The 16,891-nt window shown below is 61.0% G+C and overlaps 1 gene segment (V, D, J or C); it reads right to left on the bottom strand.

The window, feature by feature from the left end:
• Positions 1–1,230: 1,230 nt before the first annotated feature.
• Positions 1,231–16,891, bottom strand: part of LOC132516749 (immunoglobulin heavy constant mu-like) — a 104,441-nt gene continuing 88,780 nt past the window's right edge. Inside the window, 7 exon segments of the C gene segment in view lie at positions 1,231–1,474; positions 1,558–1,673; positions 3,842–4,174; positions 4,336–4,653; positions 4,896–5,237; positions 5,311–5,622; positions 10,488–10,543. Coding sequence covers positions 1,466–1,474; positions 1,558–1,673; positions 3,842–4,174; positions 4,336–4,653; positions 4,896–5,237; positions 5,311–5,622; positions 10,488–10,543 — 1,486 coding nt within the window.

The raw sequence follows: 16,891 nt of genomic DNA, 5'->3' as shown, positions 1-16,891 counted from the left end.
TTACTTTGAAAAGGAATATAAACGAGCAGTTGATAAGCTAAAACTGAAATAGATTCAAATAGTTCAAATAGGAGATAGGAGCTGGCAACCCCAGGAGCACTGAACGGATCCTCTCACAGCCTCGGAAGGACCAGCCCTGCCGGCACCTTGATCTTGCTTCCAGCCTCTAGGCTGTGAGAGAATGAACTTGTGTTGTTTAAGCCTGGCCTGTGGTTCTTTGTTGTGACAGCCCTCAGACACTCCTACAGGTGCTGTCCTGAGCTGTCAGCCCCGTGGACTGCATGAGAACCCCCCCATCCCCACTGGGGGTGGCTGTGCTCTGTGGGACCCCTCATTGAATGTCCCACAGCCTGACAGGGTGGGCTGCAAAGGGCACCGTTTAATCAGAAATATGCACCGGGAGCCCACTGCCAGGGGAAGGGTTTCTCTGGGGACCCGTGTCCACTGCCAGCTCTCTTAGGCAGTCGCCTCTTCAAGCCCCTGCCACCCCTGTGGGCCCCCAGCACCCTGAAATTGCCTCCCAGGGGAGATGGCTCCCAGACCGCCCTCACCTGGGCCACCTCCTCTGGTCCCTGTGCCTCCTCTCCTGTCCCACCGCCTGCTGCCACAGCTGGCCCGGACTTCTCTGCATCGCCTGGCTCAGCTCCCTTCTCCAAGCACTAATCCCTGGCTCCCCTACCTCCTGCCAGCTGTCCCCCTTTCTGGGCCTTTCCTCTGTGTCTCTCCCGGCCGTTTCACCCGAGACCTCTGCGCCCGCTTCCGAGCTCTGTCACTGTGTGCTGGGCAGTGGGTGAGGGCCCGCGCTCCTGCAGAGCACACAGTGGCTGCACACGCGCCGGGCGCCCCTCCTGAGTCCCACCCGCACACACCAGGCACTCCCAAGGTCGGACAAGCCCTCCTGTGGCTGGGCTTGCTAGGAACAGAGACAGAGTGACAAGGCCTCACGCGGGGCTCGTAGTGGCGTCCCCGCTGACGCACACAGGGGCCCCAGCTCAGGCTGCGCTGGGAGACCAGGCCGGGGGTCCTCTCCAGCTCGGCTGTCTTTCTTCCTCTGGACCAGCCCTGAGACCCAGCCCGGCACGTCCCCTATGGGCCTGGGAGGAGACGCACGGCCCTTTCCAAAGAGCCCTTTGGAATTGGGGTCAGCTCTCGAGACACACAGCACGCAGGAGTGTGGCTGGAGAAACCCTCACAAGGAGGCAGCATCACAGGTAAAATGCACATATTTATTCCAAGGCCACAAGCGAGACATTGCAAAGCAGGGCCGGGCACAGCCCACAGCTGCGGGCTCCATGCTTGGCCACGGCATTTGGCCACGTCGGGAGAAGCCGGTTTCTTAGAGCTCGAAGCTGGAGAGGGACACGGGGAAGATTTCAGTACAAGTGGACAAGCCATGCAGACCCCCTGGCCCCAAGGTGGCTCCCCTCTCGTTCCATCTCTGGTCCCCCATGTCCTTGGCTGGCCGTCACTTCACCTGCAGGCGACAGAGACCACGTGAGTGGGGGTGGGGTCCCCGGGGGTCGTGTGCCACCCGCTCCTCACGGCCAGGCAGCCCACCTTGAACAGGGTGACCGTGGTGCTGTAGAAGAGGCCCAGGAGGAAGAGGACGATGAAGGTGGAGGCCATGGTGTTGAGGTTCTCGAAGCCTTCTTCCTCGGCGCTCACTTCGCCCTCTGCAGGAGACATGGCACAGTGGGTCAGCTCGGCCGCAACGCCCGCAGGGCCCACCCTGGCTGCCCCTCGGCCGTGCGGCCACCGGGAGCGCTGGGGGCATGGCAGAAGCAGGCGGGAGGGCGGGAGGGCACGTGCTCTCCCGCGCCAGCCCTGCTGTGGGGCTGGGAGCTCCTGGGCTTGCCAGGCGGGGTCTCGGGCAGGCACGGCAGGCCACTGACCACCCGATCCGGGCCGGGCAGGCGCAGGGCGTGGCCCAAGCTGAGCAGAGAGGCGACCCCAAGCACCTTGTCCCAGGAGACCTGGGGTGGCAGAGAGCATGACCGAGCAGCACAGTACGCACGGGGTGCGGCCTGTGCCAGGGCCGGTGGAGTGGCCCCCGGTGTCCTGGACTCCCCTGGAGGTCGTAGGGCCACTTGGGGCTGAGAGGCAGGGGGTGGGCATCCTGTCCCCTGCAGTTTGGGGTGGGCCCCGCAGCCAGTGAGGATCAGCCCCGGGGGCAGGCAGCTGTCTGTGCTGAGAGGCCCGTCCTTCCAGCCTCCCTCCCTCTCCTTCTTGGGGCCAATGGCACACAGGAGAGGCCGTGTGGGGCGCTGGCTGGCTTGTCTGCCCCACCAGCACTCAAGGCTGGGGGACCAAGGGGCCAGACAGACCCTGAGCCCCCAGGGAGGGAGACATTAGGACGACAGGCGGAGGACATTCTGTGGGGTCTGCAGCCCCTGCACTGAGGGACCCTGGGGTCCTCTGGGGCTCAGGCCCCTAAAGGGCCAGGAGCCCAGGAGGGTCGGGAGGCAGCCTGGAGGGGCGGTGGTGAGCTGGACCCAGGAAACCTGCTCGGCCCCCACTCCCCTCCCTGCCCACCCGGCTCTGTGCCCACCATTTCCAGGCCAGTGTTTGCAGACAGGGCCCCTGCAGCTTCCTACTCCAAGGAGGCCCCTCCTGGGACAGCCTCCCGCTGCCTCTTCACAGCGGGAGGGGATGGGGGCACTGCCGCCCTCACAAGGGCCTGGACCGGGAGCGGGAGAGGCACCCCTCTGGGGCATGGGCCCGCGCCATCCTGAGGAACTGCAGCTGGCCGGGCCATGGTGGGCCTTGGAGCCTGCTACCCTGAGGCTGGGGACGGTGGCCATGGCAGGAGTCCAGGATGGGCCGGCCCGTGGACACACCCCTAAGCTGAGACAGAAGGACAAGCAGAGCTTGGGCGCGGCCCGGCAGCCAGAGTGGTGCAGAGGAACACCGCCGGCGGGGGCGGGCGCGTCTGCCAAGAGGCACCGAGTGGTGACGGCTGTGCGAGGGTCGGCATCTGTGTCCGTGTGTGCAAGCCTGTGCGTGTGCCGTGTGTGTGCACAAGCACATCGGTGTGTGTGTGTCCATATGTCTGTGTGTGCATGTCTCAGCGTGTGTCTGCGTGCCCACGACTTGTCCACGAGCATGCAGGTGTGTCTGTGTGTGAGCCCATGTGCACGTGCCTATGTGTGCCTGTGACTGTGCGTGCGTGTGTGTGTGTACCTGTGTATCTGTGTAGGTCTCTGTGTGTCCACGTGTGCATGTATCCATGTCTTTGTGTGTGTGCTGTGTCCATCACATATGTCTGTGTCACGTGCATCCATGTCTCTGTCCATGTGTGTGCCTGCCTGTGTGTCCGCGCACACACGTGTCTCTCTGTGTGCGTGCCCACATGCATGTGTGTCTCTGCGTGTATGTATGTGGCTGTGTGCGTGCATGCGCATGCACGTGTTGCACACCCGTGTGCCCCCGGTGTAGCTGTAGAAGCAGCTAGAGGAGCAGTGAGTATAGGCTTGGCTTGCTGTGAGCATTCTGCAAGGGGCACCAGGGCTTCCAAGGCTGGGTCGGAGCCCCGTGCAGAGGCGGGGGCGAGGGCGGTGGGGGAGGGCGGTCTGCTGGGCGGGGGCAGCACAGCCATGGCCCCTGCGGGGAGAGCACCGCTCACTCACAACCAGCGTCTTTTGAACGGATCTTTTTATTTCTAATTTTTATAAAATGCAACATCTCACCCACTGACATGGTTAGTTTGCACGCACGCATGCACACACACAGCGACGGTCACCCAGGGGCTCTGGCCCCGGCCTGAGCGGGCGGCCGGGTGGTCAGTAGCAGGTGCTGGCCGTGTCGGACATGACCAGTGACACGTTGTACAGGGTGGGTTTACCGGTGGACTTGTCCACGGTCCTCTCGGTCACCATGTGGGGCAGGGCCTCGTGGCCCACGACGCAGGTGTAGGTCTCCCCGCTGTTCCAGTCCTCTTCGCTCACCGTCAGGATGCTGTACACGAAGTAGGCGCCAGGGACCTGGGGCTCGGGCGCCGGGGCACTGGTCACGTACTTGTCGGAGGACATGGGCTGCCCCTTCTGCAGCCACTGCACGAACACGTCCGCGGGCGAGAAGCCCTTCACCAGGCAGGTGACGGAGGCGGACTCCCGCAGGCTCAGCTGTTCCCGTGTTGGTGGCAGCACGTACACGGACGGCATGTGCTTGGCGACCTCTGTGGGGGAGACATGGTGGTGAGATCGGGTCGTGGGCGAGAGGGATCCGTCCTGGACGACGGGGAGCGCAGGGGTTCTCCTGGTCCCGCCTCGTTGTCCTCAGACCCCAGAAGCTGTGGGAGAGCCCGGGGCGGAGGGAAGGAGGCCAGTGCAGGCTCACCTGTGGGCCTGGAGATGTCGCGCTTCAGTGGCGAGGGCAGGTCTGTGTGGGTCACCGTGCACGTGAACCTTTCTCCAGACTCCCATTCCTCTACGCAGACAGAGGCCTCACCCACGGCGCTGAATGTGCCATTGGCGTGGCTCTCGGAGACATTGGTGTGGGTCTGCAGGGCCTCGCCATTCTGGCGGGTCCAGGAGATGCTCAGGCTGTCATAGGTGGTCAGGTCTGTTACCAGGCAGGAAAGCTTGGCTGACTTGGTGAGGAAGATGCCAGCGAAAGACGGGGGGATGGTGAAGATCCTGATGTGGGAGGGCAGGGCTGGAGGTGGGAAGAGAGTTGGTTGGAGTGAAATCAGGCGGAGGAACAGTGCGGCCCAAAGAGCAGGCGCCGAGCTGGCTGCGTCCCTCGTGAGCCCAGGGTCCCCCCAGCTGCCCCGCACACAGCCCCTCCCTGCCCTGGGCCGCTCTGAGAAGCCAAGGCTCAGGACGCTGCTGGCATGTCGGGAGCTGTGTATGCAGACCTGTGTGAGGGTCCCCACCCAGCCCGGGGGCTGCACTCACGGGAGCCGCACACAGAGGACACGTTCTTCTGGACGGTCCCCTCTCTGTGGTCCACCTCACAGGTGAACACACTCTGGCTGAGCCACTCGCTCTCCGTGATGGTCAGCATGCTGTAGGTCCTGAAGGTCACGGACGAGGACTGTACAGTCTCCACTGGGCCTTCGCTGATGCCAGACACCACCCGCTTTCCGTCACGAAACCAGGAAAAGGAGATCTGCTTGGGTCTGAAGTCTGTGGCCTGGCAGATGAGCCTGGACGTGCGCTGGGGGTTGCCGGAGAAAGCGTCTCGGGGGGGCATGAAGACGACCACGTTGGGTGGCTGTGGCTGTGTATTTATGGGCCCTGCAGAGAAGGACAAGGCGTCAGCTGCGCCTGGCCTGACCCCACCCCCGGCCGCGGGAGGAGCCCGGCTCACCTGTGACAGGCACTGACAGGTCGCCGTTGGGGTGCTTGACGCTGCACAGCAGGTGCTCTTCGGAGCCCTGGGGGATGCTTGAGAAAGGCAGGAGCACCTGGGAGGAGGCCGCGTACTTGCCCTCCCGCAGGACGGCCGGGAAGCTGTGGATGTTCAGGCTGCTGATGCTGGTGCTGTTACTGTAGCTCCAGGAGAAGCTGATGGAGCTGGGCAAGAAGTCCCGGGCCAGGCAGCCCAGGGCCACTGGGTTCTCATCAGACAGGGAGTTCACGCAGGAGACCAGGGGGAAGAGAATTGGGGCAGACGGGCTCCCTGAGGACCCGAGAGAGAGGACAAAAGAGAAAGGGGGCGTGAGAAGTGTCTCTCGTGCCCTGCTGGTAGGTCGGGGGTTCGGGCGACCCGCCTTCCCTCTGGGACAGTGGAGCCGGCGCGGCCTCACTGCCCCTGGCTCAGCCACACTGGGCCCAGGCTGGGGGTCTGGGGTCGGAGGGAGGGTCTGAAGGTCATCGGTGAGGATGATGCAGACTCAACTCCACCGGTCCTCAGCACAAGCAGGTCACTGAGGTCGGCCCAGAGCAGCCAGGACGGCCCAGCGTGACTCCCAGGGCTCAGCTGAGGTTAAACCCTCCCAAAGCAGCTCGTCCAAGTCGAGCCAGCCCAGCCAGTCCACTTCTGCGGGACCCATCTCAGTCCCCCTTGGTTAGCCCAGCCCCGCTCAGCCCAGTTCAGTGCAGTTCAACCCAGCTCAACCCAGTTCAGCCCAGCTCAGCCCATCCAGCTCAGCTCAGCTCAGCCCGGCTCAGCCCATCTCAGCCCAGCTCAGCCCAGCTCAGCCCTGTTCAGCCCAGTTCAGTGCAAATCAACCCAGCTCAACCCATTTCAGCCCAGCTCAGCTCATCCAGTTCAGCCTGGATCAGCTCGGCTCAGCCCATCCAGCTAAGCCCCAATCGGCCCAGCTCAGCCCGGTTCAGCCCATCTCAGCCCATCCAGCTTAGCCCAGCTCAGCCCAGCTCAGCCCAGCTCAGCCCAGCCCAGCTCAGCTCAGCCCAGACGAGCTCAGCCCAGCTCAGCCCAGCTCAGCTCAGCTCAGCCCAGCTCAGCCCAGACCAGCTCAGCCCAGCTCAGCCCAGCTCAGCCCAGCTCAGCTCAGCTCAGCCCAGCTCAGCTCAGCTCAGCTCAGCTCAGCCCAGCTTAGGCCAGCTCAGCACAGCTCAGCACAGCCCAGCTCAGCTCAGCCCAGCTCAGCCCAGCTCAGGCCAGCTCAGCACAGCTCAGCACAGCCCAGCTCAGCTCAGCCCAGCTCAGCCCAGCTCGGCACAGCCCAGCTCAGCACAGCCCAGCCCAGCTCAGCCCAGCTCAGCACAGCTCAGCACAGCCCAGCTCAGCTCAGCCCAGCTCAGCCCAGCCCAGCTCAGCCCAGCTCAGCCCAGCCCAGCTCAGCCCAGCTCAGCCCAGCTCAGCACAGCCCAGCTCAGCCCAGCTCAACTCAGCCCAGCTCAGCCCAGCTCAGCACAGCCCAGCTCAGCTCAGCTCAGCTCAGCTCAGCCAAGCCCAGCCCAGCCCAGCTCAGCCCAGCTCAGCCCAGCTCAGCACAGCTCAGCCCAGCCCAGCTCAGCCCAGCTCAGCCCAGCTCAGCACAGCCCAGCTCAGCCCAGCTCAACTCAGCCCAGATCAGCCCAGATCAGCACAGCCCAGCCCAGCTCAGCTCAGCTCAGCTCAGCCCAGCCCAGCTCAGCTCAGCTCAGCTTAGCCCAGCCCAGCTCAGCTCAGCTCAGCCCAGCCCAGGTCAGTCCAGCTCAGCCCAGCCCAGCTCAGTCCAGCTCAGCTCAGCTCAGCCCAGCTCAGTCCAGCTCAGCTCAGCCCAGCTCAGCCCAGCCCAGCCCAGCCCAGCCCAGCTCAGCTCAGCACAGCCCAGCCCAGCTCAGCTCAGCCCAGCCCAGCTCAGTCCAGCTCAGCACAGCCCAGCCCAGCTCAGCCCAGCTTAGCTCAGCCCAGCCCAGCCCAGCTCAGCTCAGCCCAGCCCAGCTCAGCTCAGCCCAGCACAGCCCAGCTCAGCCCAGCTCAGCCCAGCTCAGCCCAGCCCAGCTCAGCTCAGCCCAGCTCAGCTCAGCTCAGCATAGCCCAGCTCAGCCCAGCTCAGCACAGCCCAGCCCAGCTCAGCTCAGCTCAGCTCAGCCCAGCTCAGCTCAGCTCAGTCCAGCTCAGCCCAGCTCAACCCAGCTCAGCTCAGCCCAGACCAGCTCACCCCAGCTCAGCCCAGCTCAGCTCAGCCCAGCCCAGCTCAGCCCAGCTCGGCTCAGCCCGGCTCAGCCCAGCTCAGCACAGCCCAGCTCAGCCCAGCTCAGCCCAGCCCAACTCAGCTCAGCCCAGCTTAGCCCAGCACAGCCCAGCTCAGCTCAGCCCAGCCCAGCTCAGCCCAGCTCAGCCCAGCTCAGCCCAGTTCAGCCCCACTAAGCCCGGCTCAGCTCAGTCCAATCCAGCTCAGCTCAGAAAGCCCGGTTCAGTCCGGTTTTGTCCAGCTCAGCTCAGGCCTGCTATGGGCAGCCCAGGGTAGCCCTGCACAGCCCTGAAAGCCCAGTGGTTCTAGCCAGAAAGCACCAGACCCACTTGCCTCGGCTAAGGCACCCGGTCCAGGAATCCCGCACAGCTGGGCTGGGCCCGGGGTCAGGTCCCTTTGTGCCCCTTGCTCTCTCCTCTCCCCGGAGTCCCTGCCCTCCCCTTCCCGCTGGGCACCCGATTCCTCCGTGCCTGCCCCGGGCCCGGCCGGCTTCGGCTCCCAGCAGTGTCAGCCACCACCTTCCTCGGCTCCCTGGGATAATGCTTGCTGGCGACTTTACACTCCCTAAAGCATCTTGCAAGAGCCTAGGCGCATTTGCCCTCATCAGAAGGACGGTCCCAGCCTCTCTGGAATGGGCAGCGTGGCTTCTCCGGGGAGAGGAGAGCCTCGGGGACGCTTCCCTCGGCGCCTTGGCCTTCCCGGGCACGTGCCCGTGGCCCCAGTTCCTCTCACTCCCGAGTCTCAAATGAGTCCGACTTGACAAAATCCCCTCCAGGAAGAATCCTCATTAACAATGACGGGAAACGCATTTTATGTGAATTGCCGCGCACAGCTGTGCCCTTTATCCCAAAGCTCTGCGGAGGCTGCTTTCCAGTGCACAGCAACGATCTAAAACCCAGAGCCGCCTTTCCCGCTTAAGCGAGGACACGGTAAGGGGTGCCCTGGTGTGTGAAGCACCCGGGCCCACACAGGCAGTAGTCAAAGACTGATTCCCCTTCGAGTGAAAACAAAACCGTTTCATACAGATTTCCCGGAGCAGCACATCCGGCAGCGCTGGCAGCCTTCCTCTTACCTTTCCAGGCTCCCGGTCACGGGCGAGTCCCGGGGGGTCTTTGGCCTGGAAGAATTCCTCCAAATCCCTTAAAAACGGCTGATTCACCACTAGCCCACTGGCCGGTGGCAGAAGCCAGGACTGCCATCCGCTGCTCTGGGCGGTCCCAGGAGACCCCCAGCCACGGCGGGCCTGGAGGCACCCGCTCTCGGACCCTCCATGGGAGCTCCTTCCACTAAGATGCTGGCTGGGCCGATGACTCAGAACAGAGACGGCCCTTCCAAAGCGTCCTGAGTCCTTCCGGACTCACACCCGCCTGCGTCTCCTCAATCCACCAACCAACATGGTTAACTGAAATACTTCATGACGAATGCACACATTTCACCTAAAATCTGTCCTGAGCTGGATACCTGCAAAGTGGTCTTGAAAAATACTGAAAGGAGGGCAACCGTATCAGAATACCAGAGTGTTTCTTAGTCACGAAGAGAAAATCGACCGGCTAAAGACTGTGGGCACACTCATAGTGAAAACAGTGCTTCAGGGCATCGGAGGATGGTTTGGGATTAATTACCTTGAAGGAATACCCCATTAGAACATTATACGAATGCATTGATAAAACGCACCTAAGACTATTTACTTTCTTAAATATTTACTTTGAAAAGGAATATAAACGAGCAGTTGATAAGCTAAAACTGAAATAGATTCAAATAGTGAAAAGGGGAACCTTCTAGTTTCTGTCAACATCTTTGCCTTAATTTAGAAATGCAAATTTTCCAGGTGTTGTTGCGTTCAGTGGAACATTTTCAGTTCTGTGGGCCGCGCAACACCCTCACCAAACCACACCTGGTGGCCATGAGCTAAAAATGCACCAACTGTGTTTTCTTGCTTCCTGAAATAGACTCTCGGCTCATCTGCTTCCTGCCACCTGCTGCAGGGGGCCAGCCCCACACGCGGCCATCTTGACTAACTCAGCACCACCAATTAATTAAAAAAATAAGCCGAATTTATTGTTGCCAAAACTCAGCCTTGAAACAGGGCAGGGGGCCGACAGTACCGAGTTACTACTCCTCGGCCAAACTTGCACCCCTATCAACTCCCCAAAGACAGGATTCACAGTTGTTAATTGAATGATAAAATTTAAAATACATTAACAGTCTCTCACATTCTAAAGTCACAATTTTCCTGATCATCAGGACCCCCTTGAAGCATATCCTGCCTTTTAGTATTTCGTAAGCGTGCCTCTTACGATGAACATGTATCTTTCTCTTAGCAAGTGTCCCCACAAAGCCCGGTACCTGTAACCTCCCAAGGCTCTTCCTTTCGGGGGGCTGGGGCACCCCGCTCTCACCAAGATCGGGACACTACACGTCCATCCTCACCCAGACAATTCTAATCCTAACCAATAAAGAATTTGAATTACAATCTAGCGCAGAGCACACCTCATATCTGTAGAGGATATTTCACTATGCCTTCCACATGTGGCATTCCTGTGGTTCTAGAAACACAATCATCAAGGCACAGTCCTCAACTGACTCTATGATTGTAGCAGCCAAATTATCTCTTGCCATAGACCAAACTGTCCTGCCACCGAGGGGGTCCTGGGACTCCCCCACAGGTGGCCCTTCCCGCCTGCAGCCGCCTCTTGAATGCCGGCAGTATTCCAATTTTTGAAAGACATCAGAAAATCCAGAGGCTCTGAAATCCCTAGGGCGCCTGGTCCTGGTCCCCTCCTGGCCAGTCTGCCCAGTCCCCCGGCGGACACAGACACGTCCTGAGGACCAGACGGCGATGCCCAGAAACCCCAGAGACAGGAGCAGAAAATAAAGGCCCTGGAGGGGCCATTCTTACCTGAGGAGACGGTGACATCGATCCCTTGGCCCCAGGCGTCTATACCGCAGTAATCACTGTGGTGGGATCTCCAGCTTCACCTCACAAAAACCTCGGGGGCCCGGCACGGCCCCATGGCGCCCGGGGAGCCGACGGTCCGAGTCACTTATCCGGAGGGCCCCGGAACCCTCTGATGGCCCTGCCCCCTCCAGGCTGACCCGGAGACGCCACATCCCAGCCTGGCGCCCAGAAGCCAGACCACTGCCCGCCTAGGCTGCCTGACCATGAATCACGAATCCTTAACTCAAACTCAGAAGTCCAATCAACATCAAACAGCCAGCCGCCTGCCCCAGAAAGCTGACGGAAGCCCCTGGTGACGCGGTGATGCTCGAATCAAATGGCCAGACCAGCCAAAGGAGCTGCCTTGGCTGTCCCTGCACTGCGGCGTCCTTGGGGCAGGGAGGTCCATCTCTGGGCCCCTTTTATGGGGACCCTCTCCCTGGCTCCCTTTCCGGTCCTCCAAAGTGCCCCGCGCCTCTGACATTGAGACCCTGACACCACGGGTCTCCCCAAGTGCGGTGGAAGTGTGGAGGGGCTGAGGACTCACCTGAGGAGACGGTGACCAGGAGCCCCTGGCCCCAGGGGTCATACCAGTTGTCACACTGTGACAACTATGCCGGGACCCCGAGCAATAACTGGTGGCCGGCCAAGACCGCCGGGCCACCTCGCACAGCACCTACTGTGGCCGGCAGGGCTGGGGACCTTGGGAGCCCAGAGCCCCCGGGTGGCTGAGACCCCCAGGGAAAGCTCTGGCTGCAGAGCCCATCCAGAGAGGGCGTCTGGAACCTCTGCTCCCCGCTGGGGTGAGCCTGGGCCCCCTCAACCCTCTTTCCGAGCCCCCCATCTAGACCTGAGACCCAGACAGCCTCGTTTTCCCCCCAAATGCAGCAAAAAAGTCTCAGAGAAAGTGAGGCAGGAGGGCTGGTGAGGACTCACCTGAGGAGACGGTGACCAGGAGCCCCTGGCCCCAGGTAACCAGTTGTCACAATGCCATGGGCCCCGTTGGGAGGTGTACAAAAACCCAAGCCCCTGGCAGCCTCCTGGTCCCACCCGAAGCCCTACCCCCAGGTCTCTGCGGCCCCGGGCGCAGAACCCGCTCTGTCCAGACTGTTCCACCAGCAGAGGTCCCATTTCCGCAGGACGGGGAGGCAGATGGCCTCAGGAGCAGCCTCCCCCCGGGGACCCCCGAGCGTCCCACAAGGACTCTCTGGAGGTTTTCCCCTGGCCCAGGACAGAGGAGGCAGAGAGCCATCTCACCCGAGGAGATGGTGGCCTGGGTGCCCTGGCCCCAAGCGCTGAAGCGGTTCTGGTCGCCCTGACGCACACAGGCCCCGGCCCTGGGGAAGCTCTGCTCAGGGCTCCTCCCTCCCAGCCGCCCCTGTCCCAGGGCCTCTTGGCCCAGCTCCCAGCTGGCTCACCTCCAGGGGCTCTGTCAGCTCCCAGGCCTGGTCCCGAATGGGACCACAGGCAGTGGTGGCGCAGCCACAGACCCCAGGGACCTGGCCCACGGCTCAGGCGGAGCAGCCGTGGGGGACCCTCACCCGAGGAGACGGTGACCAGGGTCCCCTGGCCCCAGAGGTCAAAGTTAGCATATAGGCACAGTGAGCTGGCCCCGTGCTGGGGGGCCCAGAGACCTGCACCCAGGCTCCCCAGGGAGCCCCCAGGAGCTGGAAGGTCTGCTCCCTGCTTGAAGAGACCGCCCAGCCCCTGCCCCTGCAAGCACCCTCCCGCCAGAACCCCGTGGTCTGGGACTGGACATCCTCCAGACCCCTGACTTGCTTTGCTCCCACGAGGTCACGTTTTCCCTTTGGCCTTCTGTGCAGCCTGCTGCTCGGAGGCTCAGGGCCGCCCAGCCCTCCTCAATTCCCAGCTGGGCTCCCCTCAACCCAGTACCCCTTCCCCAGGCCTCAGGGACCCAGTCCCTTGCCTGGAACGTGTTCCATCTCGTGCCCTCCTGGAAAGTCCCTTCACCTTCCCAGGTGGCACATGTGACACTCCTTCTTCGGGCTCCCTACCCGCCCCCCTTGTGCACCCAACTGTGAGCCCTCAGGGCGAGGACCCAGCTGCCCTGGGGCCTCTCTGCCCAGGGGTTTTGTAAAGTTGTCAGTCACCATGGCCCCAGCTAGCACTGTGGTTCCTGGCTCGGCCAGAGCCCCAAGGCGGGCAGCAGGCGAGGTGGAGCTGGGACAGGTCAGCCACAGGGCCCACGGGAGACCCCTGCCCACCAGTCCCCACACTCATTCCTGGGCTGGTTACAGATTATTTGCCGCTCTGCTAATAATCCTGCAAGTGTTGAAGGCTGCCTGCGTGGTTTCCTTTTTCTTTTAGAAATGAGAGCATATTCAAGGCTGTCTCGCGCCCACCTGCACTGGACCTAGGTTCTCAGGTGGAGAAAGCCCTGCCATGGCAGTGGGCGGGGTCCTGGGCCGTTGCTGACCGCAAGGTGGCTGGCTCCTGCCGGCGTGCCCTGGGGGTCTGTCAGGGTCTCTCTGGTCGCAGCTGTGGCGCTGGCAGCAGCCCCTTTGTTAGCACTGTGAGGACTTTCGCTGCCCTCTGTGGTAACGGGGCTCCAGGGGGGCTGGGGCTGTGCTGATGCTGGACCACTGTGTGCCCACACGGTCGGATCCCTGCCATGTCCCATGGCTGCTGGTCCTCGGGGAGGGTCTCAGCTCTTTTGATGGCCCTGGCTGGAGGGAGGGTGCGAGGGGAGGGGCATGATGGTCTAAAGGAGTGGATTCCCCCTCCCAGAGCTGCGTGAACCCTGGGGGGTCCCAGGGGAGGGGAAGAGGAGGCCTGCACTCAGCAGCGTTGAACCTGGGGCTGGGGTGCCAGGACCCACAGGTGTGCCAAGTGTGGGCCCTCACGGAGGGGAAATGCTCACAGGTGCCCAGAGGCCAGGTGTAAGTGTGGTGGGCGTGCTCGCCCATGGACCACTGCCAGGGGTGGACAGAAGGGCACAGACATGGCTGGGGACTGGGAGGGGGTGATGATGCCCTGGAGGCTTGCTGTGGGAGGCGTCAGTGGATAGCATGTGGGGAAGTCTGTGTGTGTGTGTGTGTGTGTGTGTGTGAGTCCAGCTGACCCCAAGACCCAGAGGCTGGGCCCTGTGCCTGGAGGAGAATGGCAGGTGGTTGGATGTAGCCTGATTTAAAGGTGGCCTGTGTGCTCAGCAAAGAGGCTGAAGGATGGGGAGCCTTTTTGAGAGTCTCTCCCTGTGCTCCAGGGCCTCTGATCTCCCTTTAAGGAAATGGGGGTGGGGCTGTGCCAGGCCCTCCAGGAAATGTCTGCTCTGGCCTTGCAGCCATCTGGTTTTTTGCCTGGGGGAGGGGAGGTGCCCACCGTGCCCTGCCAGCCCCTCTCCTCCAGCCCCATGTCTCAGGCCCCACCCAGCCCGGGCCCTGTCTCTTCAGCACAGCAGAGGATCAGCCAGTCTGCAATATCGTGTACCCTGTGGAGAGTGCAGCTCTGCCCTTGGGGGCTGGCATGTCCCCTTGGCCCCCAGGTGTGGCAGGATCTGGCTTTGGCAGAGCTTTTTGAGCCCTTCAGAGAAAGGCTGCCCCGGCCCCCCTTCCTGGCAATGGTGTGCAGAACTTGGGTCAGGGCAGCAGTGGTGGGTCTGGAGCCTGCAGGCCACAAGGCTGGCTGTGCTCATGCCCAGGCTGGGCTCCTGCTATAGCATCCCATGGCCAAGTCCTGGGATGCCGCTCCTGCCCCCGCCCACTTCAAGCATGTGCCACGGAAAGGACATGCGTGTTACAGGTGTGTGCCCCAGCGAGTGCCAGGTGAGGCGTCTGGGTCTCTGTAATGGGGTGGCCAGAACTGGGCCCATTGGCCATGCTGAGTCAGCCTCCCAGCTTCTGCCCACAGCTGTGTCCCATAAGGTGCCCCCACCCCACTCTGGAGCAGGTGGCTGGGAAGGTATCTCCCAGGACAGCCGGGCTGGCATCTCCCAGGACAGCCGGGCTGTCCTGAGCAGGAGTTGCAGTCAAGCTGAGGACTGGACCCCTGAGGCCAGGGTGCCCTGGTCACTCAGCTGCCTCATGAGAGTCAGGACACATCCATGCAATTACCTCAGTAAATAGCCAGTGAGCTACAGATGGCTCCTGGCCTTGATGTCCGCGGCGGGAGGCAGGTGGGAACCACATTCCCTGTGCTCCTTGAACGTCTGGACCACAGTGTCCAGGAGATGGAGAAGTCAGAGATGACATGTGCTTGGGTGATCGGAGGCCTTGCTTAAGGGCGGGGGCTGCGGCTGGGCCCAGGGCTCTCCATGGCCCTGCAGCCTTGGTGAGCTAATCCCACTCCAGGGTCCTGTTTTCCTAGAGCTGGCACTGTGGTAGACCAGATGGCCAGAATGCAGGTGCACTTTGGCAAGCGAGGAGGACCTTCCTCACGTTTGTGCGGGGAGTGCTTTGTATCTGAGATTCGGCTTCTGACGGCCTCCACCCTTGGGGAACTGGTCTCTGGACATTTTGCTCCAGAAGGAAGGTCCTTATGGGCAAAAACACGAGAGGAAAAAGTGCGTGGTGCTTCATTGACCAGTTCAGAAGGCATACAAGGGCACGCGGTTGCTTCAGCCAACAAATCAAGAGTTGCAAGCCGTTACCAAAGGGAAAAGAAACAGGGGGATTTCCCTGGCGGTCCAGTGGTTAAGACTTCACCTTCCAATGTGAAGGGGGTGCGTGTTTGATCCCTGGTTGGGGAGCTAAGATCCCACATGCCTCACGGCCAAAAGAACAAACATAAAACAGAAGCAACATTATAACAAATTCAATAAAGACTTTAAACATTGTCCACATAAAAGAAACATCTTAAAAAAAAGGAAAAGAAACAGGAATTACCTCTTTTAATACCCAAGGACATGAGCAAAAAAGGGTAAAAACCAGAGAAAAAGGTAACAACTTACAAAAATTTTTTAATAAGTGTGGGGGGACACCAACACATGCTATAAATTTCAAAAGGCAGTAGTCAAAAAATGAACAAAAGATTCTAGTGCCTGCTGGCCTGTTCCCCCCTCCACCCCTACAACCCAGAAGAGGCAGTGGGGGGCGTGGTTAAAGTTTTGAGAAGTCTCCTAAGTTCCCCCACGGTCCTGGGAGGAGGACACTGACTGGGAGTGTCACCACACTCTACGGGAAGGACACCTCCAGCTACAGGGGACAGCAGGCCTGATCTTCAACAGGACAACCAAAGCTGGCTGGCCTCCCCACAGAACGAGGAGCTGGGGTGGGAACTTGCTCAGTGCTGAGGACACGGTGGTGGCGGGCTGTGTCTCTGAGGATGTCTTGGCCATTCCCTCATGACTGCAGAGTTGCTGCCATGGTTAGAAGCATGAAGGGCTCCCACAGCACCTGCGGCAGGAAGGAAGGGCAGGAACAAATGCACTCTCATTGCAGCCTGGCCTTTTATGCAAGAAGGGAAGCCCCGGCTGCTCCCACACCTCCATGTCAAGAACGATGCTGCGTCCACAGCCTCCCCTGACTGTGCAGTCCCTGCACCCGGGAACACCCTCCTCTGGGAGATCTGGGGAGGTTGAGCTGCTCTACGAGCACCTCATTTTAGCCTCTTCTTTCTGCCTGGCACAGGCTGGTTGCCCCTGGGAGCTGCCACAGGAAAGGGGGTGAGCAACGTCAGTGGGTTTTCAGTGATGGGCGCAGGAGCTCCTGGGGTTCAGATCCTGATGGCAGCATGCCTTTGACAGAGGGACATGCCTGTCCCTTCAGTACAGTGACCTGGATCTTCAACAAAGTCTCAGGGATCATGACACCCCCTTCACCCCTCCTTTGCCCTAAGGTTACAGTACATCAGGTCAAGGTCAGTGCTTGGCCAACAGTCCCCAGAGGGGGCATCCATAGCCTTAGGTGGGGCCAAGGGTGTCAGGCAATCCCCCTCACCATACAGGACAGATGGCCCTACATCGCTGCGTGCATTTGCTTGCATGCATTTGTTGGCACTGCCAAGCCTTATGCATGTCTGCGGCAGTTTGCCAGCTTTTCTCCTTAGGGCTTTCTTGACTTGGAGTTTGAGGTTCTTTCCTGCCATGAACTCCTTCCACATTGTTCCCACAGACCCCTGCCATCGTAAATTTCCAGCTGAAGGTGAAAGGAAGGCAGAAGAGCACATCGCCCTTGGAATTCTTGGAAGGCTCCCAATGACCGTTGGTTCTGGCACCCACACTGTGCTGGAGAAAGTGGCTTTTCTGTGGATGAGGTCTAGGGATGAACAGAACCAGGAAACATGGCTCCCTCAGATTCCAGAACAGGAAGAGCCCCCTCTGAAGACCTGATGATGTTCTGGCCTTCATATCCAAATGCGCCGCCCCCTCCATCACTGACTCACTGCAGTTAGCCCACATATGGTGAGTT

The sequence above is a fragment of the Lagenorhynchus albirostris genome, chromosome 1, assembly GCF_949774975.1.
Source record: "Lagenorhynchus albirostris chromosome 1, mLagAlb1.1, whole genome shotgun sequence".
Classification (NCBI taxonomy): Eukaryota; Metazoa; Chordata; class Mammalia; order Artiodactyla; family Delphinidae; genus Lagenorhynchus; species Lagenorhynchus albirostris.
The sequence above is the reverse complement of the archived record's forward strand: the minus strand, read 5'-3'. Positions and strand labels throughout refer to the sequence as shown.